This window comes from Diceros bicornis, chromosome 4, assembly GCF_020826845.1.
Source record: "Diceros bicornis minor isolate mBicDic1 chromosome 4, mDicBic1.mat.cur, whole genome shotgun sequence".
NCBI classification, from domain to species: Eukaryota; Metazoa; Chordata; class Mammalia; order Perissodactyla; family Rhinocerotidae; genus Diceros; species Diceros bicornis.
The window spans coordinates 48223435-48250669 of record NC_080743.1 but is presented as its reverse complement, the minus strand read 5'-3'; the positions used below and the strand labels follow the sequence as shown (position 1 = coordinate 48250669).

General features: G+C 45.2%; 1 protein-coding gene across 7 annotated transcripts in view; it reads right to left on the bottom strand.

The window, feature by feature from the left end:
* Nucleotides 1-11300: 11300 nt before the first annotated feature.
* VANGL1 (VANGL planar cell polarity protein 1) overlaps nucleotides 11301-27235 on the bottom strand; it is a 47981-nt gene continuing 32046 nt past the window's right edge. For all 7 annotated transcript variants that reach the window (XM_058538881.1, XM_058538880.1, XM_058538882.1 and 4 more), the window contains 4 exons: nucleotides 20270-20403; nucleotides 18703-18835; nucleotides 17575-17809; nucleotides 11301-13961 (listed from right to left, as the gene is read on the bottom strand). In XM_058538881.1, the coding sequence (XP_058394864.1) occupies nucleotides 13701-13961; nucleotides 17575-17809; nucleotides 18703-18835; nucleotides 20270-20403 (763 nt within the window). In that variant the 3' untranslated portion in view covers nucleotides 11301-13700. The remainder of the gene's footprint in view (nucleotides 13962-17574; nucleotides 17810-18702; nucleotides 18836-20269; nucleotides 20404-27235) is intronic.

The window sequence follows — 27235 nt, the reverse complement described above, 5'->3', positions numbered from 1 at the left end:
GAAAAGCTCTTGTTCTTTGCCAGACCATCAGCGGTCATGGCAGTGCCAGAATCTGGCAGACTGGGGAGAATAAGCCCCTAACACCTCTACTCAAGTTTACTTGTTGTCTTTGGCTATGACAGTAACAGAACTGACAGCTTGCTAACTCACTAGCATAGAGTGACCTTATAATCAGAGCCCAGGGAAGACACAATCCATCAATCCATTTAGCTGCCAGGCCTAGACCATCAGTTAGGATCCCGTCTCAAAACAAGAGAATCCATTTTAGGGAAGTCTCAGCTTTGGAAACAAGTTTATAAATCAGCTTCTCTTGGCTCTATTAAATGTATTATTTTAAGCGTAGGTCAGACTATTATGAACTCAGATCTAAGCTTTGGATGGCTACTGAGAGGCCTTGAAACACAGGTGTACAGATGTCACCACCATTTCTATTATATTAGGATACTGGGATAGGAGGTTGATTTGCTCTCTGAACTTCCCTCTTGGTGACAAGTCTCGCATATACACATGGGGGTGGAGGGAACTGGAAGGATTAAAGGTTTTTAATTATTTCTGATGGCTTCATGTCTCTGATTGGATCAGCTGGTGTCCTGGCCTGAGCCAGGATCTGGATACCTCTTCTCTGTCGCTGATAGCGAGCCTTCCCATTTGGAGGAAAGGTTGGTTTATGCAGAGGTCGGTTAACTCTCCATTCATCAGCACTCCCACAGTTGAGCAGGACAACAGTAGTTAGTGTTCAAAATGATGCCGGAGGCACTGAAAAAAATCCCCAAGTGCCTTCCAAATGATCTAAAAGTTATATTGTGCTCAGTAGTTTTAGCATTAAGTGTGCATTATAATGTTCTAATTTATTTTCTCAATCTTTTAACACATGTTTAAGACATTGCAAATTCTTTGAAAATAGGGCAATCCTTTTGTGGAATAGTAGCTAACTCTGTCATTAAAGTCATAGTTTGAAAATATGAGACTATCTTGAAAATCTTCTCTTGATTTTTCTGATGCTGCTCGTTCTCTCTTGGCTCCTGTTCTACCTCTCTGTTCCTTCTCCATTTTCCTTTCTGGCCCTTCTTCCTCTGCCTGTCCTTTAACTGTTAGTGCTTCACAGTATCTCTCAACTCTGACATTCTTCCAAGGTGGTATCACCCACGCCCGTCAGCTACCACCTATGTGCTAATGACCTACAAGTCTGGGTCTCTAACCTTGACCTCTCTCCTTAGTTTTAGAACCACTCGTTCAACTGCTTCTGGACATCTTGGTTTGGATGTTGCACAAGCACTTCAAACAGCATAACAAAACCCAAACTTATTACCTTCTCCCCTAAACTTCTCCTCCTCTTCATGGAGTCCCAGTTTGGGTGAGTGATATCACCGCGTATCCAATGGCCTGGGTGACCTAAAGGGGCCCCCTTCCCCTCTGCTCCCATGGCATTTTGTGCATACCCCAAATCATGGCACTTATCATTTAAATTGTAACGCATATTTGCATGCCTGTCCTTTCACTAAATTTTAGGCTCCTTGGAGACAAGGAATTTATTTATCTTTGTATCCCCAGCACCTAGCACTTTGCTCAGCACAAAAGAGATACTCATTTATTGAATTGATGGGTGAATAACCGATTAATCAGCATTGTTGGATAACAAGGCTTACAAGGCCTCCTTACTTTCATTTCTCCCCCTCACAAAACAAGGCAGACACTTCCCAAGCTGGGCTACATTGCCATCCAGCCAGGCCCAACCACACCTCAAGTAAGCTCTTGGGGCGGTAAATTTTCAAAGCAATCTTTGAAACTAGCCTTTCAAACAGTCAAGGAATGTGCTCTGTCATGAATGTGCTTTATTTCCCAGACCGGGAAAATTCCCTTGTTCTCAGAGTTCTGAGTAATATGCTAAGTTTAAATCATGTCATGTTGCTCCTACATTAGAAGCACTGAGTGTTCGTTCAGCTAGTCCTATCTGTAAGTAGCAGTGCTATTTGGTCATTGGTCTAAAACTTTTTAAGCTGATATTTATTGAATGTTTGGTACATGCCTGGAACACTATGCTATGTGCTTTACATGTATTATCTCATTTAATCCTTACAAAGTTCTTATAAGATGGATCTTGTTAGTATCCCAGTTTTACAGATGAGGAAACTGAGTGACACGGGGGGCTCAAGTAATTTTCCCAGGGTCACACAAACACTTTAAAGGAGTGTAAATGTAACCTCATTTCTGCACTTAAATCAAGGATTTAAACTAAATTAAATTCCTTAAGCAATCAGAGGATTCCATTTCTTTTCCTCAGACGATGTCTAGAGACGGACTCAAGTAAATTTCCCATAATCCTTTTTTACTGCTTAAGTCAAGATGCCTTTTCCTTTTTCATTCTGGAGGCCATAATCAATTTAAACAGTATTGGAAAGATAGGCTAGTTAGAACTGTGAGATCTGGCCATCCTATTAGGAAAAAGAATTCATGGTGTTATCAAAAATGTACAATCATTTTCAATGTATTTCTTTAGAATATCATCTCATAACTTGAAATGAGCTTGTCTTTTCTGTAACAAGGTTGTGTACTGTCTAGGCCCTAGTTTGTATCACTTAGAACCAGAAGGAGGTCATTATCAAATAGCTTTGGATCAACAATCCCTGATATACCCAGACATCCACATCCCTCTTAAGCGCTAATGGGTTCTGAGGCTCTGTCCTTGAACTTCTCACTCTCACCAGGGCTTCTCAACCCTGCTCAGTGAGTGTAAGAATCATGTTCAAGCTTATTTTAGAAAACACAGACGCCTGTCACCAGCCTAGACCTACTGATACACCATCTCCAGAGCTGGGGCCTGACCATCTGCATTTTAAAAAGAGTCACTGGGGACTGACACAAGCCAGGGTTGGGAACCACCCCTCATCCCACTCCCCTGGGTCATCTCCTCCAGCCTGTGGCTTCTAACACCATCTCTCTCTAGCCAGGCCTCTCCCAAGCACGAAGCCCCTCACTCCAACTGCCTCCCCTGGACAGCTTCATCTGGGTGTCCCATAGGGACCTCAGATCAACCCAGCTGTGGGGCTTTAAAGGGGTGTCCTTAAAAAGTAGCCCTCTTTTCCTGACTGAGATTTGAACCAACTTAGAAATTAGGCCCAAAAGTCAGCAGTCCAAAAGATCACCGTTATTATGTAAAAGTGGTAATTTGCAGACTCGAGATTAGGAGAATGGGCTTCCCAGTTTCCCGCCTCCAAGTGCAAGCCACCCAGGGTATCAGATGTGCAGAGAGGATCAGGCCATTGCCTCTTAGTGGGCAAGGATGGAGAGGGAGGAGAAAAGGACTGGATCCCCCCACACTAACTTCACCCTAAGAACTTCATCCTAGGAAACATGGACAAATGGCTGTTGCCTGCTAACCAGGTAACTAGCTCCATCTCAGTACAGGAATAGGGGCTGGCAAAAGGCCAGCAGCATTTAGGAAAGGGTCCTTCTTCATAGACGCAGAGGAGTGGGGAAGAGCCATCTCCCTCTGACAGTGTTCAAGCCAGAAACCTTAGTGACATTTCATTGTCCCCACTCCCACATCTAATAGGGAGCAAGTCCTGTCCTCGTCTCTTCACCCACTCCAGCTGTGCAACTGAGGCTTTACAATCTCTCAGCAGCGTTACTGCGAGGTTCTGACTGCTCTCCCGCCTCCAATCCAGCCTGCACACTGCAATCAAGTGATCTTTCTCAAATGAAAAACTGATCATGTCACACACCTGCTTAAAATGCTTCAATGGCTCTCTATTCCTCATAGGTGTTAAAAATTTTTTTTAAAGACTAAGAGGCCAGAGAACGATGAATGGCTATGAATGGAAAGGTTTTGACTGCCAAATGTCAAGTCTAGGCTGTGGGGTAGGAAGTTGGGGAGGAGAAACGAGGTAGATCTTGTAAAACCAAAAGTCCTTGAAGTGTCTTTCCTCCATAGGAGGAAAGCAAAGCCTGAGCAGTGCTGATGCTGGCGGTATCTGGGCTCACTGGGCTAGCTGGGGTGATGCCTGCTGCATATATGGAGCATCAGTCTTGGAATTATGGTGTCCAAATGCCTCATTTGGGACTATGGCGTCCAGTTGTTATTTTAGCAGAAGTCGAGTCAGCACCACAGGCAATGAGCTAGGGGGTCAGGTCTAACCTTGTCATGGGGCAAAAGCCAGTTTGCTTTGCTGGACACTGGAGGTCTGTGTGAGCAGTCTCTTATCAGCCTCATCTCTCAAAGTGCCTCCTAACCACTTGCCCCCTCTATTCTTAGATGCTGAGGGGGGCGGAAGCTACCTGGCTGCTTAACACCTCCAAGCCTTGGCTCACGCTGCTTCATCTACTGGAATGCCTGTCCTTCCCCATCTGTGCCTGCCTGGCAAACTCCCAGCTGTCTTATTTTTTTTTTTTTTTTTGTGAGGAAGATCAGCCCTGAGCTAACATCCATGCTAATCCTCCTCTTTTTGCTGTGGAAGACCGGCTCTGTGCTAACATCTATTGCCAATCCTCCTCCTTTTTTTCCCCACAGCCCCAGTAGATAGTTGTATGTCATAGCTGCACATCCTTCTAGTTGCTGTATGTGGGACGCGGCCTCAGCATGGCCGGAGAAGTAGTGCATCGGTGCATGCCCGGGATCCGAAACCGGGCCACCAGTAGCAGAGCGCGCGCACTTAACCGCTAAGCCACGGGGCTGGCCCCCAGCTGTCTTACTTTAAGTAAAGGTAAAATACATTCTGTGACCCTTTTCCAGTCATGCCCCAGGCAAATTGGCCACCTCCTCTGCTGAGCCCTCACTGCACCCTGTACAGAGTTCTCTTACAGAACCTGCAATTTATTATACTTCTAAGTGTATGTCTTCCTCCTATCAGTCTGAAAGCAGCCTTAGGGAAAAGACTTGGCTGATTCTGTTCTATCCTCGGTGCCTAAGTTCTGATAGGTACTTAATAAATCTTGCTTGACTAAATACTCTCTAAGCCCTATGTAAAGCTAATTTAACAGCTATTAGTACCATTAAGCATGTGCTAGTGATTATCAAAAGTCAATCTTATCCCAAGAAGTTTTTGGCAACACAGTGTCATCTGTTCAGATTTGCTTAGGACAGCCAATTGCTAAAGAAATAGGAACACAGAATCCTCTTGGCTCAGTAAGAATGTTTCCAATGCAGGGTGTTCTCATTCCTCAAGTTAGCCAAGTCCCCAAGAAATACAGCCATCATGATGGGAAGCAAAGCTATGTGGGGGTGAAGGCAGAAGTCCCAGGCCCCACTCTCTGGGAATGGAATGATCACAGCCACCTAAATGTCAATTCATTTATTTGAGTTTGCACCTGCAGACTCAAATGTTTGCAAGGTGAATTAAGGACCTCTTTTGAATTAATCTGGTATTTTATCAATCTGAACTCTTTAGAGCAGTGATGACTAAAATTATTAATGCACCTGCAAAATGCCAATGATTCCCCTAAAATAATCATATGTGATTAGGTTATAGTCACTAATTTTAGCATTGAATGTGCTGTCATATTCTCATTCATTCATTCGCTCATTCAAATATTCAGTCAATGGATTCTTAAAGCTTTACCACATGCAGATCACAGAAGGCAAAATTGAGTGGGAGATGGGAGAGCTGAGCAAAAAGCTAGAAAAGAAAAGCTGTCTAAAGCACTTGTGTCAGTTCCACAAATGCATCATCATTTTGTCTGAGATATTATGAATTTTCAGAACTGCAGAAACACATTCAGATGTAAATACAGAGAACACACCCAAAAGTCGAATACGGTTTTGATTCTCCGTGTCAACATCAGCCGGTATAACTAGAAGATGCTTGCGTGAGATGTTGACACCAATAAAGAATTACCAAGTCTCCCTTGAAGCACGGATACTGCCCTTTCCCACACTACTGCTGATGGGCCTTGTCTCGGCACTGGGCCAGCAGGCAGTGGCTTTATCTGATGTCATCGTGATACCCCCCACTCCACTTCCATAATCTGATAGTTCATCATCTGATATTCTCAAAACTCTTCCAAAATTCTATAGCTGTATCGTGGGTAATGAACGAAAAGGATAAGAGTCTTTGGTTGATGTCTGCACACAGCTTTGATCTTTTCTCTAGTAGGATTTGCTAGTGCAGATAGAAATTGTACACATCTTTGCTGATGGCCCAGAGAAACAGAGGTTATCAATAATCTATACAACGAATATCTTCAAATCAATTGCTTTCTCTGAACCTTGTCTATGCAACAGCTGAGAATTTGATCGTGTGCCATCAGCACTCTGTACAGGTAAAGGATAACTGGGTGTAGCAGAAGGCAAGTACCAGCATTTCTTTGTCAAATAATCAAGCTCCCTTTAAATGAACCTATCTAAAGGAAGTTAATAATTTTAATAATTTAAATTGAATTACCTAGCCACTGGCAAAAATGAGCCAATATTTACCGCCTCACAAATCCAGAGTCTGACACTTGTTTCCCTCCTTACTTAACTCAAAGACATTTTTTCACTTGCTGATTTACTCAAAAGGCCTGTTTCACCTCCCTAGAGTAAGAATTTAATTTTCAGTAATCTATTCATTTAAAACATTCTCTTGACCATAAAATGATTGCAACTAGTAGTTTTGTTACAACAGCAATTCTACTTTCCCATTTAATCGATCAATGGTTTTCATAGAAACCTGACGGGTTATCTTTAAGAGGGCATCAATGTTATTGCAAGAGTGAAAATGTTCTGTAAAAAGCAAAACTTTTTAGATTAAATAATCACATGAAAAAAGGGAACGATTTGGGATTTCAGTTTACTTGCCAAGTTTTATGGTATAAAAAATGTAACGTGTAAAATGTTTTACAGTTAATTGGGAGGAGGGACCCAGAAGAGAACAAAATGACTTGGATACCAGGTACACTATGTCCCCTACAGATGCTAACATTGTTACTGATATTGCAATGAGAAGAGGTTTCATAGCAGACACTTATGAATGTATGTAAACGTACTTGCACAGATGGTTGCTGGAAGTGTAATTTATTCATTTATATGTTTGAAATGTCTCAATAGAGCCCACCACACAGTTTATGCAGGAAATCACATTCAGACTTTGTCATGCACATACGGTGATGTGACTAGAGGCTGGTTGGCAAAACTGCCCCTCCTGGTTACAAAGCGCAGTATTAATTAATAAAAGAGAACACGAAAGACCCCCGGCCACATCTTTGCACAACAGTTATGGCTTCAGATGGTTTCGTCACTGAACTTTCCAGGTTGACGCTGGATTATAAATCCAGAAATGTAAAGTTCTTTCAGCACAAAAGAGATTGTCAAATAAACTTCTCTTGAATAAGAGCCGGGCTAGGCTTCTCTGGCCTTCTCTAGCATCTTTGAGGAATGGTCAACCACAAGGCAAGTTACACTCCCCACCCCAGTGAGCCAGCATCCAGCACCCCCTGCCCTCATTCCAGCTGGTGTTTTGCACTCTATGCAATAGTTGTGCTCATCAACAACTGCTTGGAAATCAAATTTGGTAATTGTCATAATGAAGGGGTCCCAGAGGAGTCTGCTATTTAATTAAAGCCTACTGTGAATCCATTATAAAAATAAGGAATTATCAGCAAAATTTGGATTTTCTTATGTTCCTTTTTTTTTTTAAGAATGATGAGCAACACTAAGTGAATATTCCATTATTTCCATAACTGAGGGGCATTGGCAAATCAAAAGCCACTGCCAATTCTTTCCACCTGGCCCCTGGGATGGTGATGATGTGTGACTGTCTAAATTCCCTACAACATGAATTGATCTAGACTTGTCACCTGCAGATCAGATGCCCAAGTCCCCTTACTAATTCCCTGAGCAACAGTTTCTGGTCCTCAAATGTGAGGCTTTCCTAGGCTGAGGGCTTTGCGGGGGTTAAAAACTCCTTAACGATGAGCTCCTTCAGGATGAAAGCTCATGTCCATAAGGGAAAGCTCAGATAAATATAAGCGAATACAAAACCAGACAGCTGTGCATTCAAATATTTTTATCCAAATATTATTTCAGTGCCAAAAGAAGTGACAAAGACACTCAAAGCTTGGGGGTCGTCACATTTGTCCCCAAGGCTTAAGAGTGTTTTTATTCCACTAAGACAAGGACAAAACACTGATGTTCTCAAGCTGAGAGAGACACATCAATTATAGATGCTTAGCGCCATCTTGGAAGTAACTTGTCTCTGTGCTGCTTCAGGTGTTAGAAATCTGTTGTTGTGTTCTGGAGACTCTACAACAACCCACTAAAGAGATTTGTTTTACACGTGAAACAAAACTAATTGGGTTATCTGAGTAGCAATGGGGCAGGCCTGGTAAAAGGGACTCCGAGTCCTAAAATGTCATTTTATTCAGGAGTTTTACATTTCTTATCTACCCTTTGAAAATCTGTCCTAATTCCTAATGAGCAGCAATGCTGAGAGCTGTGAGCAGCACCTTCCCTTTCCCATCCTCCACTGACAGCAAACAGCAGGAGAGAAAAAGGTAGTTTATGCACAACCAAACCAAAACTTAAAGACATTACAATAGCGGAAATAGTGTTTTCAGAGTCCTGTTTTACGTCTGTTCTGTTAAAACTCTTGAGGGCAAATGTGTGGAAAAACAGTGGGATGCAAAATGCTTGCTGAGAACACCACTGTCAAGGATGGAAGTGTCAAGGATGGAGACCGGGGACTCCAGTTCCAACCTCCCTAGGCTGATCCTGCAGGCGTCCCTCCCACCCCAACCAGGGGAAGCGGTTGGGGATAATGTTGACAAAGCACCGGGAAGAGGCTTCCTCAGCTCAGGAGGAGGCCAGGTCAGCCCCTGCACAGCCCCCAAGGTGCACACCTGCCCAAGCCAGTGGGGTAGGGGTGGAGGGCGGGAGGGGTAAAAAGCAAAAGGTGGCTGCCAGGAACAGCAGCACCGGGTCTGTGCCACACTGCAGGGCTGGTTTTCCTGGAGGAAGGGGGATTCTCAAGTTCCTTCCATTGAAAATCCTAAGAAATCTGCCAGCACAGGAGAAGCTTCCCCTGGATCCACACCTGTGGTGGAAAGCCCAAGTGAACGAACAGAAGCCATTCCACCTCCGACGAACCCCCGCCCCAGATTCTGATTCAAGGTTAAGCGTCCTCAGTTCCCTCCTCCACATCCCCAAATGCCAAATCATTTAGATAATACCTCAAGGTACAGTGACTGAGGGATTGGAATCAAGCATGAGATTTGAAATTCCATTTACTGGCCATGAGACCTTGGGCAAGTCCTTTCCTCTCTGATCATCCTTTTTCTTACTTGCAAAATTGAGATAACCCCTATCTTAAAGGAATTCACATTCTAGAACAGTACCCAACATACAATACCTGATAAACACCTGTTAGTACCCTTCTCTTTCTTCTTTGACCAAATGTTTTGCCAAAAACATGATCCAAAATCTAATTTTCAGAGCATCCTCTTGGTTAAACTCCATATGGCGATTTCAGTGTAGTGTCTAAACTACCTTGATTCACTACTGCACTGAACACCATTCAAGAACTGTGCTGCTGGCTTAAGAACAATTCATATTTTATTTATAACGGAATATGACCACAAGGTTACAGAGTAGTAAATTCACAGTAGTGATTTATTTTTTGTAACAAGATCCATAATGCAGAAGAGCTACCCAGAAATACATCACTTTACAATCGCAGGGTCTCTGCTGGACTATTTAAATATTATGTTAACATTTCTGTGCTACTTGTAGTAATCAATCTTATTGTTTATGAAGCTCAATTTTTAATTTATATTGAGAAATATAGAGTAAGGCTTCCAGGGTGGTGAAGTTGGAGCAGTAATTATCATAGAACTTGACCTTTCTTTCTCTGTTTCTTGCTGTTTTCGGGTCACTGGGTCCTGAGGCAAGAAAGAGTCTAATGGACTTGCCTGCAGGACAGCAGGCTCTCCAGAAGACATTTCTGTGCTAAAGCCATTTACTCCTGCGGAGAAGCCAGTGTAACTGAAGGAAAGGAATACCGGAGGGGAGGGAGAGGTAACTGGCTTTAGAGTAACCTCCCCAAAGGTGGGTGCTGTTAAGAAATCTCTCAAACACAGGGCATGCGTGGAAATACACACACACCCTCACACACTCATCCACATAAACACATTCACAAGTTATCTGCTGACACACACCCATCTGCTACAGATAACACAGATGTTCAGATGTCTAACACGTAATCATACTGTCCATCCAGTAATTACACTCAGAGAAATGCTCACATATACGGAAACACATACCCACACACAAATACATGTCCCCGTTTAGGGAGCCTTACAAAGCAGGGCCCAGATAGAAAAGAGGAAATCAAGAACCCTATTTTGTTGGTTTCACTGAGTGACTGGACACTCTCTCCCCCAGGGGCGGGGGGTATGGAGGGGCAGGGTCACCCATTTCTGTCAGCCCCACAAACTCGTGGCTTGCCACCAAGCTGCAGCTGTATATAGATACATGCAGGCAGGAGTGAAGAGGAGACGCAAGAATGAGAGTTAACATACTCCACCAAGTATGATGGAGAGAGGGGAGCACCTCATCCCTGTCCAACACACATCCGCACAGCCACAACCTCCCCACTGAAGAGGAGGTCCAAGTGCGAGATGCACCACCGCCCACCCACCCACCCACAGGCCACCTACCTCTACCCATTTGCTGTACAGACTTTGTCCTGGCCGCAGATTTGAAAAGGAAGGAGAGAGAGAGAGAGAGGGAGATGGTGATAGTTGGGCAAAAACTGGTCAAGCCTTTTCTCTAGGTTCCACTTTGCGAAGTTCAGTGATAGTACTATGTGTTTTGACTTAACTGACAATGCAAAGGATGGATGAACTACAAAACCTTAAAATCCCTTCCAACTCTAAGAATGCAGACTTTTTAACATTCAGTTCATGGACGATTAAAAATTGTCATTATCTTCAACAGCACACACTTAAGAATGCAAGTTATCTACCTGTTAAAACATCACGGGAGAAGGGAGCCATCTCAGACCTGCACTCCTCATTAAGGTCTTCTTCTCTGTAACTTTTAACGTTCACATTTTAATAACTTAGGTTGAAAGTTATAGAAAATCTATAAACGTTTACGGCAAATGAAATCCTATCTCCTCCGGTGTGAACGTATCACGTATTCTACCAGCCCTAGGGCACAGTTTACCCCCTTTTAAAAAGAACAGCCTATTGATTCCAAGAACTGAAATAAAAACGCATTGTGTTCAATTGTGTGATGCAGCTTTCTGAAACCTTCAATTTTTTTAATGTCATTTACATTGTTCCCACTGCACCAGTAACTCAAGCTATTAAGAGTTTGAAAGTGCAAACGCTTTGTACAAAGATCCTGCATTTTATTTTGTTATTCTTTCAAAAAGGGCTCAATACAAAGTCAGTGTAAAAAAAATCGATATTCAATTTGAAACAGAAACAATAATTTCAGAAAGTTTGACATTCTCCTATGCAAAGACCGGGAGAGAGAGAAAGGGGCAGAGAGAAAATAAATTCTTTAATTTAAACCTTTCTTCACCCTGCTGGGAATGCACACACCAGAGCAATGAAGCCAACTTAACCCCTTCTGGACTGGTAATTTAAGACAGGGTTGGAAGCACAGTATTTTAGAATGCTGATGAATAGTGTCATTATGAACTATATGTTCTATATATGAACTACACGAATTATTTACGGCACTTCCAACTGCTGTGTTGCAGAAGCAGCAGCTTCTGACACATTTATCTGGGACATTATGACCTTTATGCAGCCAAAGTCTCATACACATTCACCATCCCTTGCCCTATCTCCCCAAATATATTTCCTGAGAAAGACATCATCATGAGGAATGTCCAGTTTGAAGGGAACTAAAGGCAAAAACTATGGAAAACAAAAGCACCATGGTTACATGGTATGTGTTTTCCATAAACAGAACCATGTAGTTAAATAGTACATCTTGGCTCCATGCCATACCGACTCCTCCTCTCTTCTTTTCCAACACATCTTCTTTTTCAGCTGAAGGCTGTTGATTCAAGAACACAGTTTACTTTTGCAGGTACAGATGTATTACAAATATCCAAAGCCAATTTTGATTTAAAAAAAATAATACACAAATACTGCACCATTTGTGGAACACACAAACCAGTAAGGGTACATGTGAGTACACACACACGGAGCATTTTGACAGTGTCATTCTTTACTAAAGCAATGTAATTGATTACCCTGAAAACCTGGGGAAAGCAAGACCAAATACTTTGTAAAGGTCTGTCGCGGAGATGGGACAGCCAATGGAGGCACAGATGGCCCGCCTGGTGTCTGGATGTGGCTCCATAATGAGCTCCCCCGCAGCAGGGCTCCACCAGGACGGCTCCTCCACCCACAACCTGGCCATGTCGGCTCCCCTGGGCCAAGGGAAAAGCCCATTCAAACCAGCTGCATTAAGGAACAGATCACGGATGAATCATTCTGGACCATGAGACTGGCTCCCTACTTTCCTTTCCCCAAGCTCTGCAGCTTGTCCATTCCTTCTCCTCACTTGATCGATAACTACAAGTAATTACAACACCAGGTGCTGAACAAGCCCCCACCTGGTAGTAAGTGGCAGAGGTGCGTTGCACAGTGACAGTGGTCAGAAATTGGGGGCTGGGCAGCAGCAGCTGTTGCTGCAGTGGGTCTGCATTGTTTGGGTCTCCCTTGGCAGGGCAGCTTGCTACGAAGCTTTCTGAGAACTTATCTCCCCAGGAAACGAGAGGCTCCACACTGAACCCACCAGTCTCAGAGTCACAGTGCCAGTTTCCCCCGGTCTGTGCGAGCAGTGAGGAGGAGAATCGGGAGGAGAGGGGCCCCTCTGCAGCCTAAAAGGGATATTCTAGCTGCTTGCTCTCCCTGTGTTCTATCTGGTGGCATTCCCTGGTTCCCTATGCAAACAAGCACGGGACCGAGCGGAGGCTGTGCACAGATCCCGGGGGCACATGTGCAGAGCCAGGTCCCAGGCAGCTCTGAAGGCTGGGCTGCCCTGGCCAGGCCTGCCAGCCAGATGGGGGTGCAGTGTGTGTTGGGGAGGGCAGGATGGAGTGACGGGCTTAGGGTCACCTGCTCAAGCCAGCAGGGAAGCAAGGTGAGAAACAGGGTTTTCTCTTTGGGAAAAAAATAAAATCATTAAGAGCTGTAAACTGACAGTGCACATTTTTTGTTGTGATCTTTCTCTGCAGAACCTAAGGCAACAAAGATGAAGGCAGGCGTTTCCTGAACCGCCTGTGGCTCCCGTGGGTGACATGGTACTGGACACTTACATACACAAACCCATCGATGGAGATGTCATGTCTGGTTTCCTGAAGCAGAATAGAGATGTGTCCCCTAGAAGAATGTGAGTGGGTAGACCAGAAGCAAGGGGAGGGCGTGGTGCTGGACGAAAGACAGGGACTAGTTGCTGTAAGGCAAGGCTCCCAAGAACCACAGGCTCTGCTTTGGTTTACAGCTATCACAGAAACGCCGGGGAACGGCTCCTGGAGAAGTCCCATCCACAAGTCAGGCGTCGGCAGTCACTGCTGTCCAGAGCAGACGTCCACCACCTCCTTCCAAATAAAGTGCAGATGGTCAAAGGACACTGGTCTATCACCTGCCAGTTTCAGTCAGCACTGGAGAATAATAATAAAAAAAGATGCCCCTCTGGTATACATATATATATCTCTATAAATTCCTTTTTTTTCTTTTTTAATAAAGCCACAAATATAGAACTTTTAAACAGATGTCTCAGACTGTAAGCGAAGAACAAATTTGTGCGATTTGGGGTCTATGAACTCTTCAGAGAGTACGATGAATGGAATTTTCTTCACATTGACTACAAGGCTGAAGTCTAAGCATTTAAGGACAAAAACGATTCCATCCCGTAATCCGTTTGTCACAGCCTCGTCGCTGACGAGTCTCCACTGCGTAGAGAGCCAGCGCTCTTTGTCGTACTGCAGGGTGGGGCCGGCGCTGAGGTAACGCTCTAGGAAGGCCTGGAAGGAGAGAAGAGAGGCCGTTAGGAAAGTAACACCTGCTCCAAGGGCAGTGCTGCCAGGAGGCTCTCTGTTCTTACACCTGTGAAAAATGTCTTCCCAATAAACCAAGACAAAGCCCAGCTTATCACACGACTTTCCCATCAGACCCTCACGACTGAGTTGTTGGGGAGGGAAGACTTCTCTTTATCCTTCACCAACTTCCAACCAGAGGGTGAAGACGGTGGTAAGCACAGAAGCGAGGAAGGTGGGGTGGCTGGTATCAGTGTTTGCCCAGAAGCCATCGAGGAGGTCCCAGCCCAGTCCCAGGGTACAGGCCCCACTGCACATGCCACTGCTTGTCCCTGTTTGTAGGGTGCCTCCTCCTATGCTGAAAGCTCCTCAGGGCAAAGGCCCGGGCACAGAGAAACACTCCAGAAATACAAGCTGAATAAATAAAGGGATATACTTGCATGCCCAAAAATGCACGCTCTACTACTTAGTGGTTGTGTGACTATGGACAAGTCATTTAACCTCTCAGTAAGTGGAGATGATAACAGCACATAACTCACAGGGCTGCTGTGAGGATCAAGTGCCAGTAGGTAAGTACAACCAATGAGCGATGGTTATTTTATGTTGGATTGAGTGTGTGCACGGCAAGTCCAAGCGATGCCCAGACTCATGTCCGCCTCCCCTCTCATGAGTTCTCGGCCCCAGCAGTGCTTAGCTCCTTGGAGTGCTGACTTCCCCCACCTTCACATGTGCTGTTTCTCCTGCTGAATGTCGTCCTTCAGCAAAGTCCTCTGGCCCTTTAGATCTCCTCAACCCATACTCTGAACCTCTCAGACAGATTAACATGCCTTCTTCTAAGCACCTATAATCGTTGGTGTGACTCCTGTGTGACATTTTACTTTCTGAACAATCATTGCTGACTTGCCTGTCTGCCCCCACACTGGACTTTACTCTCCTGGAGGGCAGCAACTGTTTTCTAAATTTGAATTTCCAATGTGCCTGGCACACACTAGGAGCTCAATAGCAGGTGTATTAAATCAAGAAATACGTTAATTTAGCTGCGAGAAAGAATGAGCCAGTGATACAGTTATAAAATACTGGGATCTACACGCTGGTCCTGGAGGCAAGTCAAGGACGGTTTCTAGGGGGCAGCCCCTTCCATCCACATCTCACTGCTGCTGCTACCTTGTTTCTGACCTGTACGCATATGTTCTGCGGCAGAAAGAAGACCCTCGCCTAAACACACTTCCAATATAAAAACAGCTCTTATGAGTCATAAGGAAAAGAAACAACTCAACAATTAGAGAAATGAAATAAGATAATTTACAGAAGAATAAATATTAATGGAAAATTAACATGTGAAAAGATGTTCTACCACATTAATAATTAAAGAAATATGAATTAAAATAAAAAGTATATGTTCCTGTTCTTATATGGGCAATGATTAAAAAGAATGATGACACTCAATGCTGTCGAGTGTGTGGGGGAAATAAACAGTCTTGTATCCCTAATGCCAAAGTCTAACACAGTAACATCCCAGGAAGGACAATGCGGCAGGATCCACCCTTTGATCCAGCAGTTGCTCTACCAGAAATTTATCCTTCAGAAATACTTGCACAAACGCACAAAGACATATGTAAAAAAGATATTTGCTGCAACACTGTTTAGACCAGGGATTGGCAAACTTTTCTATAAATGTAAATATTTTCGGCTTTGCAAGCTACACTCCGTCACAACGATCAACTCTGCCTGTGTGTAGACAAAGCAGCCACAGACGACTGTAAATAAAAGGGTGTGGCTGAGTTCCAATAACACTTGATTAATAAAAACAGCCAACCCCTTGTTTAAACTAATGCAAGATCTTAATCCAAATGTGCATCAATAGCAACCAGTTAAACAAATCACGGTATTCAGGGGAGTGAGATGCAGCTTTCAAGAGAATGGTCAGATCTGTGTGATAGAGATCTGGGAATACTGACACGAAAAAACAGCCAGAAACAGCTTTAAGTGAAAAAAGCAAGTTTCCAAACTCTATGTGTGTAAGTGCGTTCGTGTACGTGCGTGTGGTATGAGACCCCATTTGTTTTTTTTTTTTCTCCCGTTTCTGCTTTAAGCACACACACACCCCTCTCTGAAAGAATACACACCAACTCCTCATTAGTATGAACAGTTTGGGGTAGGGGAATGAAAACTTGACTTTGTACATTATACTTTAATGTTTGGATTTTTGTATAAAGAATATATTATTTTTAATTCAGAAAAGTATACTTTTTTTAAATGACAAAGAAAGTAACCAGGAAACTTTAAAAAATCTTGAAATAAGGAAAACAGCGGCCCCCGTTCTACGTGGTACGAGCTATCCCTTGGCACAAGCAGGCACACGGGACTCATCTGCAACCACTGTGTTCACATTTTGCATTCTGCTCTTTGTAACTTAATATTCTAACAAAGATTCCTCTACGTTTCAGTAGATGAGATAGCATACTTTATAAGCCACTGTTCTATTTTTAAGTTATTTCCAGTTTGGAGTTATTCTAGATTATTTCGCAAAAATCATCTCATATTCATTCACGTATATATCTGATTGTGCTGAACACTTTTTCTAGGACAGGGATTAGTGAGTCAAAGAACAGGGGGAACCTCGTGGTTTCTTACTGAGTATTTCTGTACTGCTTTCCTAAAGGTTGTTACTGATTAGTGACAACACAACCAGCAGTTGTGCAGGGCGATGTATGAACACAGGTCCCTAATAACGCCAGCTTCCAAATGTTCCACGTGTACTGTGTGCCAAGCTCATTTACTCTCCACCACATGATTTACGTGTCATGTTGCCATATTTAATATAACTTTCACACAACAACCTTACCAGGTAGATACTACTATTATCCCTAATTTATAAAAGAGGAAACAAGCGTAGAGTAACTTACACAAAGTCACAAACTAATTAAGTGGTGGAGCCAGGATCTGAACCAGCCTCTGTCTGAGGAGCAGTCATTTGCTAAACCCTTACTCTATTTTGCCTCCTTGGCCCATCCCTCTATTAGATACATGGCTGTTTCCTGTAATGTCCCTAAAAGTGTGCTCCTATCATAATCTAAAAGGCCAGTCAGTAAAACTAACTCCACAACATCCAAAATGCCTAATGAAGTGATGGCATTGTTTCTACCACTCAACATAACAGCCATTGATTCAGTCCTCACCACCTGACAGGCACTGTTTTAAGCACTTCACATGAATGAACTCTTTTAGTTCCCACAACAACCCAATGAGGTAGGAATTAGTACTATTCCCAATTTACAGATTAGGAAAGTGAGGTACACAGCCATTAAGCTATGTGCCCAAGGTTTCCCAGCTGGTTGGTGGAGCAGCCAGGTTACAATGAGTCAGCTCAGCTCCAGGACCCACAGAGTACCCCTAACTACTACCTATATGGTCTCCAAGTCAACGTCCTTCCTCTGCTTGAATCTGGAGGCCTTCAAGAGGCACACTGAAAAAACAACTGTACCAAAATAACACAAAATAAGTGAGAATCACTAATTCTTATTAGTTGGTGCTTTAGAGGAGCTTTCGACTTTATCACTCCTGGTAAATAGGACTTCCCAGGCTTGGTGACAAGTCACACCTTTGGGGTCATGCTGTTGGTGATACAGAAGGCCAGGTGTTGCAGGATGCTCTCCATGCTGTGGTAGTGCTGCTGCCGGGTGGTGCGCAGGTACTTCTGCAAAGCCCGGGCCATGGAGGGGAAGATGGCCTGGGCGGCCTCCCTGGGGTCCATCACCTCCCCTGGGGCTTTCTGCTGCTCCTCGGCCTGGAGACGCTGGATGTGGATGAAGGCCTCCTCCACTGCAACCACCAGCCTGGGAGGCAATGAAACACAGTAATCAGGCCGCGGCCTGGTGCAGGGCTTGAGAAGTGAGTAGTCATAAGGACCTGGAGTGACTCCTGCCCACCTGCTGTGTCCCAGCCTGCCACCAGTCCACCCAAGGTTCCCATCCTTAGCTGTCACTCCAGATGGTGGAGAGGGGAGGGTGGGGGAAAAGAATGCAAAGGTGAAAATAACCCGTGGAATGGGGCCTTCAGTGTGATGAGGAAGGAGCCCTGCGACCGGGCGATGACTTCTGTTCTCAATTCTGCCACTCATGAGCTTGGGAGACTCACTTCGATCCTTTTCATCTCTACGATGAAGGGCTAGATGAAAAGAGTTCTAAGGTCTCTCAAACTCTGGCCATAAAAGGCTCTGCAGGCACTGAGAGGTGGCTGGTGGTGCAGAAGCAGCCTTACAAGGAGCCAGAGCTGTATCCCCCTTGATCCAGCCACCCACACCAGCAACCCCTGGGAAAAAGGAAGGAAGAGGCCCAGCACACATGATGGAAACCACCTCTGTCCACTTCAGTTAATATAATCAGATCTTGAAAACCAGCAAGGGGGTGTAGGACAGGGCCACTCAAAGTGTGGGCCGTGGGCCAGCAGCTTCCACATTAGCTGGGAGTTTGCAAGAAATGCAAATTCTTGGGCCCAACTCCAGACCTACTGAATAGTAAGTAACCTTTGCGGGTGGGGCCTGGAACCTGAGACCTGTGTTTTAATAAGCCCTCTTGGTGATGTTTATGCATGCTCAAGTTTGAGAAACACTGGAGCAGGATACATTCCAAAGGTTCACACAGGTCATGTTTATAAACTGAAATTTCATTCTAGTGGTAAAAAGAAACGTCTACTACAAAAGGGTGTTAGCGTCAGGGGGGCAATATACCTTGCCCTCCGCTTCTTCACCCGCCGTTCATGTTCTGCCTCTTCATAATACAACTCGTTGTGGCTTGAGTCCCTGCGCCGAGCCGCAGCAGCAATCATCGCCCGGGACTGACCGGTGGCATTGCTACTGGGGCCTTTGGGGAAAGGACGGAGGAGGAAAAACAGTTTTAATGCCATGGGGCTGCAAAACAGAGCAGAAAACTCGTACCACGGTCTGTCAGTACTGTCCACCCATCCCCTGTGAAGCACAGACACCAATCCCAAAAGTAACAGCAGAGTGAACAGTGCCCTGCTCCGTATTCAATATGCTCACAAGAGGAAGGAAGTCTCCCTAAACCCCAATTTGATCAGTGGAAATGGTAAAAGAACTCAGAAGGGGATGAAGAATGCTCGACAATTAAAATGTTGGCCAAAAATAATACACAGAGCGTGCTGAAGATGCTGCTTACCATCTGTTACATAAAGTTTCAGTTCCCCATAAGGGCAGCTGGAACATCATATTTCATCAACAAGACAGTGAGAGGGAACAAGAGGGATGGGAAGCACAGGACAGAGAAGAAAGAAAGTCAAAGGGACATGGAGACATGGACCACACAGGAAAATAAGCCATGCTGGAACGTCATGGTAGCCACAACTTTTACAGAAAATACCAATGCTTGGGGGCTTGCAAAATGGCCCACTTATTAATACAGACTTAGAACTCCTTGTCTCATTCCCCCGACCACTTAACTTTTCAGAAGGTCAAGGCAGATCACATGCTTTCTTATGTATCACCTACTTGGCTAATGACTTGGTTTCGCTAGTGGGAATTTTTTCTAAGTTTTCAGATCACAGGCAAAATTTACTAATGCTTCAGGATTCATGAGAGCGTGCACAGCTCATACAGCCAACAAAAAGCAGGGGAGGATATCGCCACCAAAAATGGTACCGTCTATAAATCACTTGACTTGCTAACAACATGATCCTCTTCTAGGGTTTGTGAAGCTCTTGCCCTCACCCAAGGTGCCCTGGGAGAAGTGACACGGTGTCCTGTTTCTTGCACTTAACTATCTGATAGCCTGGAACCTAGCTCTGATGTCCCCAGCCTGGCCTCTGGCCTCCTGCTACCCCCTCAACTCCAGCTCTTAGTCAGGATTAAGAAATGCCTGTAAGTATCTCACCAGATGTCTGAACTATGGAGAGTTACAGTCTTAATGGATTTGGGTAGCTGAGTCTTTGGGTAATTTATCCAAATTTTGAAAAGCAGCCCTTTCCTAATAGCTTTCAATATAAGATGTTCCCAGCAGGAGGCAGGAAACACACATCACTATTGTTTTCGATCATAAAATCCCAAAATGAATGAACCTCCCACATATGCAGACTATAAATCAACATTCCTCTGAAAAATATGTTTGCCTGCAAAAAAAAAAAAGGAAAAGAAAAAGAAATTCTTCTGAAATGAGAATGTACCATCAAGACAAACACTGAGAGCAGGTAGAACCAAAGGGACCATAAAGTTTAAGCTACACAGTTGCCCAAACTGTGCTCTCTACACCCACCAGAGACACTGTCTGAAGGCCCGTACGTACCATCTACATTGTAGACTTTCAGCCCAGCCATGTGCTTGGCTGCTCGGAATTTGGAGGCTGTTAGAAGGTTGGGGTTATAGATGGTGAAATCTTTATAGTAATTTTCCAGAACCACCAGTGCTGCTCGCTGGATACTGAGAAAAGAGGGCAAAATTAATGCAAAGCTTTTTCATTGAATAAGCAAGTCCTAAGTGATAAAAGTCTTCTTTTGGAGTCAGGTGAAATAACAGAACATCGAGGATAATGTCACACAGAAGGCTGCTGGCTTCACCACACCTTTTGTCTCCAGGATGAGAATTTAAAATGAAACTGAGCCCATCATCAAGCAGCTTCTGTGCCCTCCCCCAGACACATCTCATCTAGCCGATAGTTGAGAAAGGAATAAGTTATAATTCATAACTCAGATTTGTTTCGGCTACACAGAACTTTCCTATTTTTCCCAGTTTACAAAAGAGGAAACTGAAGACCCCAAAAATGTCACGAGACCTACAGATGGTGGCAGAGCTAAGCTGTGAAAGACCAAGATGTAGATTCAGGTTTCCCAGGTCCCAGTGCAGTGTTTCCCCTCCACCTCAGAGCCCTGGTGTAAGCACCACTGGGTTTCAGGTTTTCTATAGATCAGAGCTACACCCACACCAGCAGAGCGCCCGTGAAAGAGGCTGTCTGCAGACAGTTAATCCTGATCCCTCCTCTGCATTCTATCCTAGCCATCCCAGGTCAGCTAGCGTTCCCTCTGTCAGAGGCAGCAAGACCCTTTCCCCTTAGCCCCCTGAACCTCAGCTGAGATTTAATCTTTCTTGGTCTACAGGCGTCCTGTCCCTTGGACTGCTGTCTCTGGTCCTCAGGAGGGGTGTACAAAGGGGACTCTCCCTGCCCCAATGTCCTGCAATCTTAATCTATCACCTGCTTGGCCCCTCAGAATGCAGTGGAGCAGAGAAGAGGTAACACCACCAGGTAGGAGGGTGGATGAGAGAGGGGCCCATACTCGGTATTGGTGGCAAAAGAACATGCTTTTGGTCCTAGATACAGGACACTCATCACTTCAAAGAGCAACTTGTAATAACACAGCATGTTTTTTTTACATACCATCTCATTTGACACCCACAATCATTCAGGGTAAGGAAACTGAGGTTCAAAAATCTACGATCTGCACAACAGCATGCACCTACCAGACAGGAGAGCTGGACTCCAATCTAGATTTGCAAACCTCCAATTTGTGCTCCTCCCCCACGACTTGTGGCCTTTGTGGGACGGTGTATGTACTACACCAACCACCAGTGTGCTAAATTCCACAAATTTATTTTTATCTTGCCCTTTAAATTTTCCTTCTTAATCCCCTGCTAAGTAGATAACCTCACAGGGATTATTTACAATAGCCTGGGCACCAGCACGGGGTTGCCTTCGATTCCTGGATGACCACACTGTGTTCCACAGCTCTCTGGGTGGCTCAGGGAATCCTGACTTCTCACCAAGACAAAGCAGCCCCTACCTATCAACTGGACACTTTGTCAATCCACCCTTCAGCTCCCCTTGGAGCTCTCCTCCCAGAGTTGAACACAAAATCCAAAAATGATCCAGAAGGCCATCAGCAAACCTTTTGCCCGAGTCACGGCAAAGCTTTCTTACTTATATCCCAACAGTGCCTCGATCAGTGATCTGCATTCAGTTGGTGCTTAGTATCGACTTAGATATGGGCACTCATGTGAGACTGGGGAAATCTGATGAGACCAACCTGGTATGAGGGAAGAATAGGTTCCTAAGAATAAATCCACATTTTGAAAGCCTTAGTCATTCAGTTACTCAGTTGCTCACTCAGCACTTTCATTTTAAGTACCTACCTCTGCCAAGCCCTGGGAATGCAAAGACAAGACGGAAGAAGCTGCTTCTTAGCCCAGCATATGTGGAACACAAGCCCTGTGACAACGAACTGGAATACACGGGGTTGAGTAAGCACAGAGGAGACCTCTGACTGCCCGGGGCTTGGGTGGGTGCAAGAGCAGCCCCCTGAGGAAGTGAAGTGGTCTCTGAGTTGAGGTCTGTGTGTCACAGAGCTTTGTCCAGAAGTCCTCTCTGCTCAGCTGGAAGCCTTGCCCGGGGGACCTCCTCCCTGTCCCTCTGTCTCTGGTATTCTCCACAGCAGGGCAAGCGCTTGTCCTTCACCTCCCAGTCCATCAGAGATTTACCACGGCCCTCTCTCTGACAACACCCACACAAACCTGCCCTCTTCTGCACCTACAGCACCTCCCACGCCCGGGCACTGCCTTTTGGCGTCTCCGGGCTTTGTGAGACAAGGAGTCCCTCCACACAGAAATAAGTCTCAGTTTATGTGCACAGGCACACTGGGGTGCGACTATTTCATTCCACGCTATCCAGACACAGAAACATCTCTAGGCTCCTGGATTCCAGCAGAAAATTATTTCCCTGATCAAAATTTAAAAATTAAAAGGCAACTCAGAGGTTATTCTCAGGCCTATCTTCAAAGCAAAGCCTCTTGTGGTTGTTGGCTTGGGTTTTTCTGTTCAGTCAGGCCAGAAGGAGGAGCCCGGGGAGTCACAGTAACTTAGCTGGGGCCTGCGAGGCGGGCAAGGGACCTGGATCGGAGCCTGGTGGCCCTATTTCCCAACCTCTCCACCTCGTAACCACAGACAGTGCACTGGGCTGCCCCAAGAAGGGGTGTCTGCCCATGCCCAGCCCCAGCAGGGCTCCCCTTGCCAGGGCGCACACCACACACTCTGCCACCTTCCGGCACCAGCCTCAGGCAGACGCTCCACACCGGGGCAAGCCCAGCCTGCACACAGCCCGCCTCACGCCAAAGCCCGGCCGCCTGCGGAGTGCTCGGGATGGGGCGGGTAACACGGGACAGGAGTCGCTGACGTTGTGAGCATGGGTATGAGCGTAGGTCTCACGGTCCTCCCAAAGCTCCAGAACCTTCGCTGGCTCAGAAAAACTGAACAAGGGGGGAGGTTCAGGTGGCGTTCTTTTCCGCCAGCACCATCATCTCAACGGGGGCACCAGAATGCCCCACAACCAGCCGTGGACCTGGCCAGCCCCCCAGGCCGACAAGCTGACAGGGAGCTGAAGGACTCTCAGGGGAAGTTCAGAAACACTTCCAAGAGTGGTGCACACCATCGCCTACAGAAAACCATCTGTGCAACACTCGACACATCTAGCAATGTCGGGGTGTGAGAAGCTCCACATAAATGAAGTACCCAAATTTAAAACAAATGGTTCTGAGACGTAGATTAAAATCCAATATGCCTTTTTCCACCTTTTTTAAGAGCGTGAGCTATGTAACATATGATTTAAGTCTTGTTGGTGACTCAGGATGATTATCGCATGCATTAATTACGCACTGTGCCATGTACATAACACAGCGGAGACGTCAGACCCCACAGGAGGCAGAGGCTAACCGTCCGCACGCCCCACGCTGCAGTACAGGCTGAGCACTCAGGCTGTTTCTTCACATCTTTCCTACATTCTCCCTTACTACCGGCCATCAAAGTCATTCCTCGATGCTGTCAACCTACCTGCCTCTGGCAATCATCCTTCTGTTCTCATACAGCCTCAACCTGGATACAAAAAGAGAAAATAAGCTCCAAGCAACCAAGAAGGTGCTCTGCTCCAGCTAAGTGATACCGGCTGTGGCACAGGGTCACAGGAGTCTGATGTCTGTTTCAATATAACGTCTAAGGTCCTTTTCACGTCTGTTCTGGCTCCCGATTCCTGCTTTGGATTGGTGCAGTTTGTTAGATAACTGACTTTAGGATAAAACTACCATACTACTAATATATCATTTGGGTTCCCAGTAAAAGAAAGGACAATTCAGCACCTACCGAGGGGACATCCTGCAGGACACCCTGGCACCGGCCTAAGTCCTGTCCCCACAACGCCAGGATGCAGGAGCACCCTTTTCCTCAGCCAGTCAAGGTTCAGTATCTTCCTGCCTCTATTCCTTGGCATCCTCCAAATATGGCATCTTACAAGGCCAAAGCAGGACCAATTTCTTTTAAGAAGCCTTTTCCAACTCTCTGGTCCCCACTGACCCATCCCTAAGCTCACAGCATCAACAGCCACCACACAAGACTGGTGAGGTCTCCAAGCGTGCCAGTCTCCCTTTTCAACAGGCACGCCTGTGCGAGTCCCCCAACATAAGGGACACATCCTTGGACTTCCCCACTGGTACATAATACTCGTTGGCTCAACTTGCTCTTTTAGGAAGCCCTAGAGTTCCCATAGGTATAGGATCAGTCCTGTGTATATATTTCATAAAACCACAGTGTTTCAGAGGCAAAAAGGGCCTCAGAGATGAACAAAAGCAAATCCTTAAACTAGTCCCAGTCTCTAGACCAGACCATCTCTGGGGAAGGAGGGAGGCAAGAAAAACCAAGTTGGTAAGAAACCCTCATCTCTCATATCACTGTCATATTCAGGGACAACAGGCAGTAACCTGACTAAACAATGCTTATGCAGAAACCCTGTATTACAAGCAGGTGGAGCCTGATGACAGATTGTGGACAGAGCCCTGCCAAAAACCCATGGCAAGGAGCATTCTCCCAAGGCCCTCTGAGCTCAGTTAATACCGCATCCAATACACCCTCCCAGGTCACTATCCAGGGAAACACCCTTTCACAGACCACATGCATTTGTGGAAAACAGCATGGGGATATGCATAGCAATAACAGAAATTCACTTGAGACCTACACATAAAAACAGAAATTCAGGAATCTGAGAAAGCATATGAAAAGGCAACATGGACAATGGAATATTCAAGATCAGAAGAGGCCGATGTTGTTACCAATGGAAAAGTAACCCCCTCAACTCTGCTTGGTCGCTGCTGGTCTAAACTTGAACTCAGGGAAAAGACAGGGCAGCGAGGGATCAGCACCAATGTCTGTGGGAATTCAACAGCCACATTTAAATTTGAAATTCACTGTTGATCATGTTGCCTTACTGGTCTAGTTTCTTTTCAGGACAAAGAAGGCAGAATGTGAAATGTGGTGGCCTTTTGTGTCTAATCAACCACAAAAACACTTCCAGTGTCATTGACAACTGTTACACAACTGCCATAGCAACGGAGAAGAGGGGCTCGCCCTTGTGCTGCACTTCTTAAACAGACTTGGAGAGAAGCATCTCCAAACACAGTTCAAATTTTAGCTCATAAAAATCTGAAAGACATATTTTTGAAAGGTAAATTCTGAAAAACAAAACCAAATTAACACCCTGCATATCTGTAGCTCCGCCTGCCTCCCCCGTGCTCTGTGCCTGTCTGCTGTGGGAGAAAGGATGCACAGTGCAAACGCGGCAGGTCTGGCCCCAGACAACGTGACTCTTGGCTCTTTCATTTATTCTTTGACCTTGAACGAATTAATTTATTTCTCCAAACCTCAGGTGCTTCATCTGTAGGATGGGAAGAACAACACAGAAAATCCTGCTATAACATAAGTGGGCTCAAAAATACCCAACTGGATAAAATGTTTTACTGAAAGGTTAATGCAATGACTGGGGCAAGGGTGGTCTAGGTAGCTAGTCAGAAATTCTAGCAACAGACTATGAGATCCAAATATACTGCCTGTGGCAGTTATCTCCTGAGCTTAAATATCAATGGGGACAATTCCAAAGTCTATGGCTTCCGAAGACTTCAAAGTCAGCTGGAATTTAGGTTAGGAAAAATACTGGAGACTAGGGAGTCCACCCTCCACTTTCCAGCTTCCCAAGGGGAAGTTGCTTGCCTGGTTTGGGTTTGTTTTAAAGATTAAATGGCCCAAAGCAAATGGCTCATAAATGGCAGCACCGTGAGCTTACATGTCCATGTACATTAGGAAGGCCAATCTGTCCCCTACGTGTGCCTGCACTGCCCTCCCTACCGAGGGCCCACCATGTGGGTACTACCACAGAAAACGTGCCAGGATGGTCATGTCCACATAGTTTTCCTTAAGGACTTAGACCATAAAATTATGCTACTCTCTGTTTTTATGCAGTATTTCCTGCCAATATCAGCCTCCTGAAAATCAAGCCTAGCTACAGGGAGGCACTCATGGTACCCGAAGTGGAAAAAGCACTGGGCTAAGAGTCAGAAGGCCTGGATTCCGGATCTGATCCTGCTACTTTGTAACCCTGGATAAGTCATTTCCCGTTTCTCGGCCTGTTTCTTGGCCCATGACGGAGAGATAATGCCAACAATTGCGTGTAGTTGTTGAGAACAGCAAATGAAATAATGCCAGTGAAAGCATTTATAAACTATAAAGCATTATGCAAATACAAAACATTATCATATTACTAATGAGTGTGAGCATTTTGCAGCAAGGGATGGCTTGGTTGGTGGCTAGACAATTCACAGTGTCTAGGCATAAAAGCGTGACCCAACACCTCCACTTACACTGAATCACAAAATTTCAGTCTTCACAAAATGAAGAGAATCTTAGTGTTCACCCAAGCAGAGACACGAAAATCAAAGAAATCAGAGTCTATCTAGTCCCAATCCATGCACCAATTCCTTTTATAATCCAACCCCTGCTTGAAAAGAAAATTCACTCTCACTTAGCATTGATACAACCTTTCTTTAAGTTCTACCCACTGGTCCACTCACCATCTCCTCCTGGACCCAAGCCCCTCTTTCTTGGGAAAGCCCACCAAGTACTTGAAGCAAACAATTGTGGCCACAAACCTCTTCCCTGTTAACTCTCTTATTTTGTAGATAAGGGCACTGAGGCCTAGAAAAGCATTTGTGCATGCACACATACACATTCACACACGCACACACACGAAGTTGTCTATTTCCTATTCATTCACTTTCCCCTGGATTTGACTGTAGCTTCTGCAGTTAAATACATGCTACTAAAGTCAGAAATATTAAGGCTTTAGAGCTTATCCAGTCTGAGGCCCTCACACTTTACAGCCTTTAACTCCTCCCAGAGCAGGAAGAAAGGCCCTCCCTGACAGGGCCAGGTGGGGAAGGCTCATTCAGGT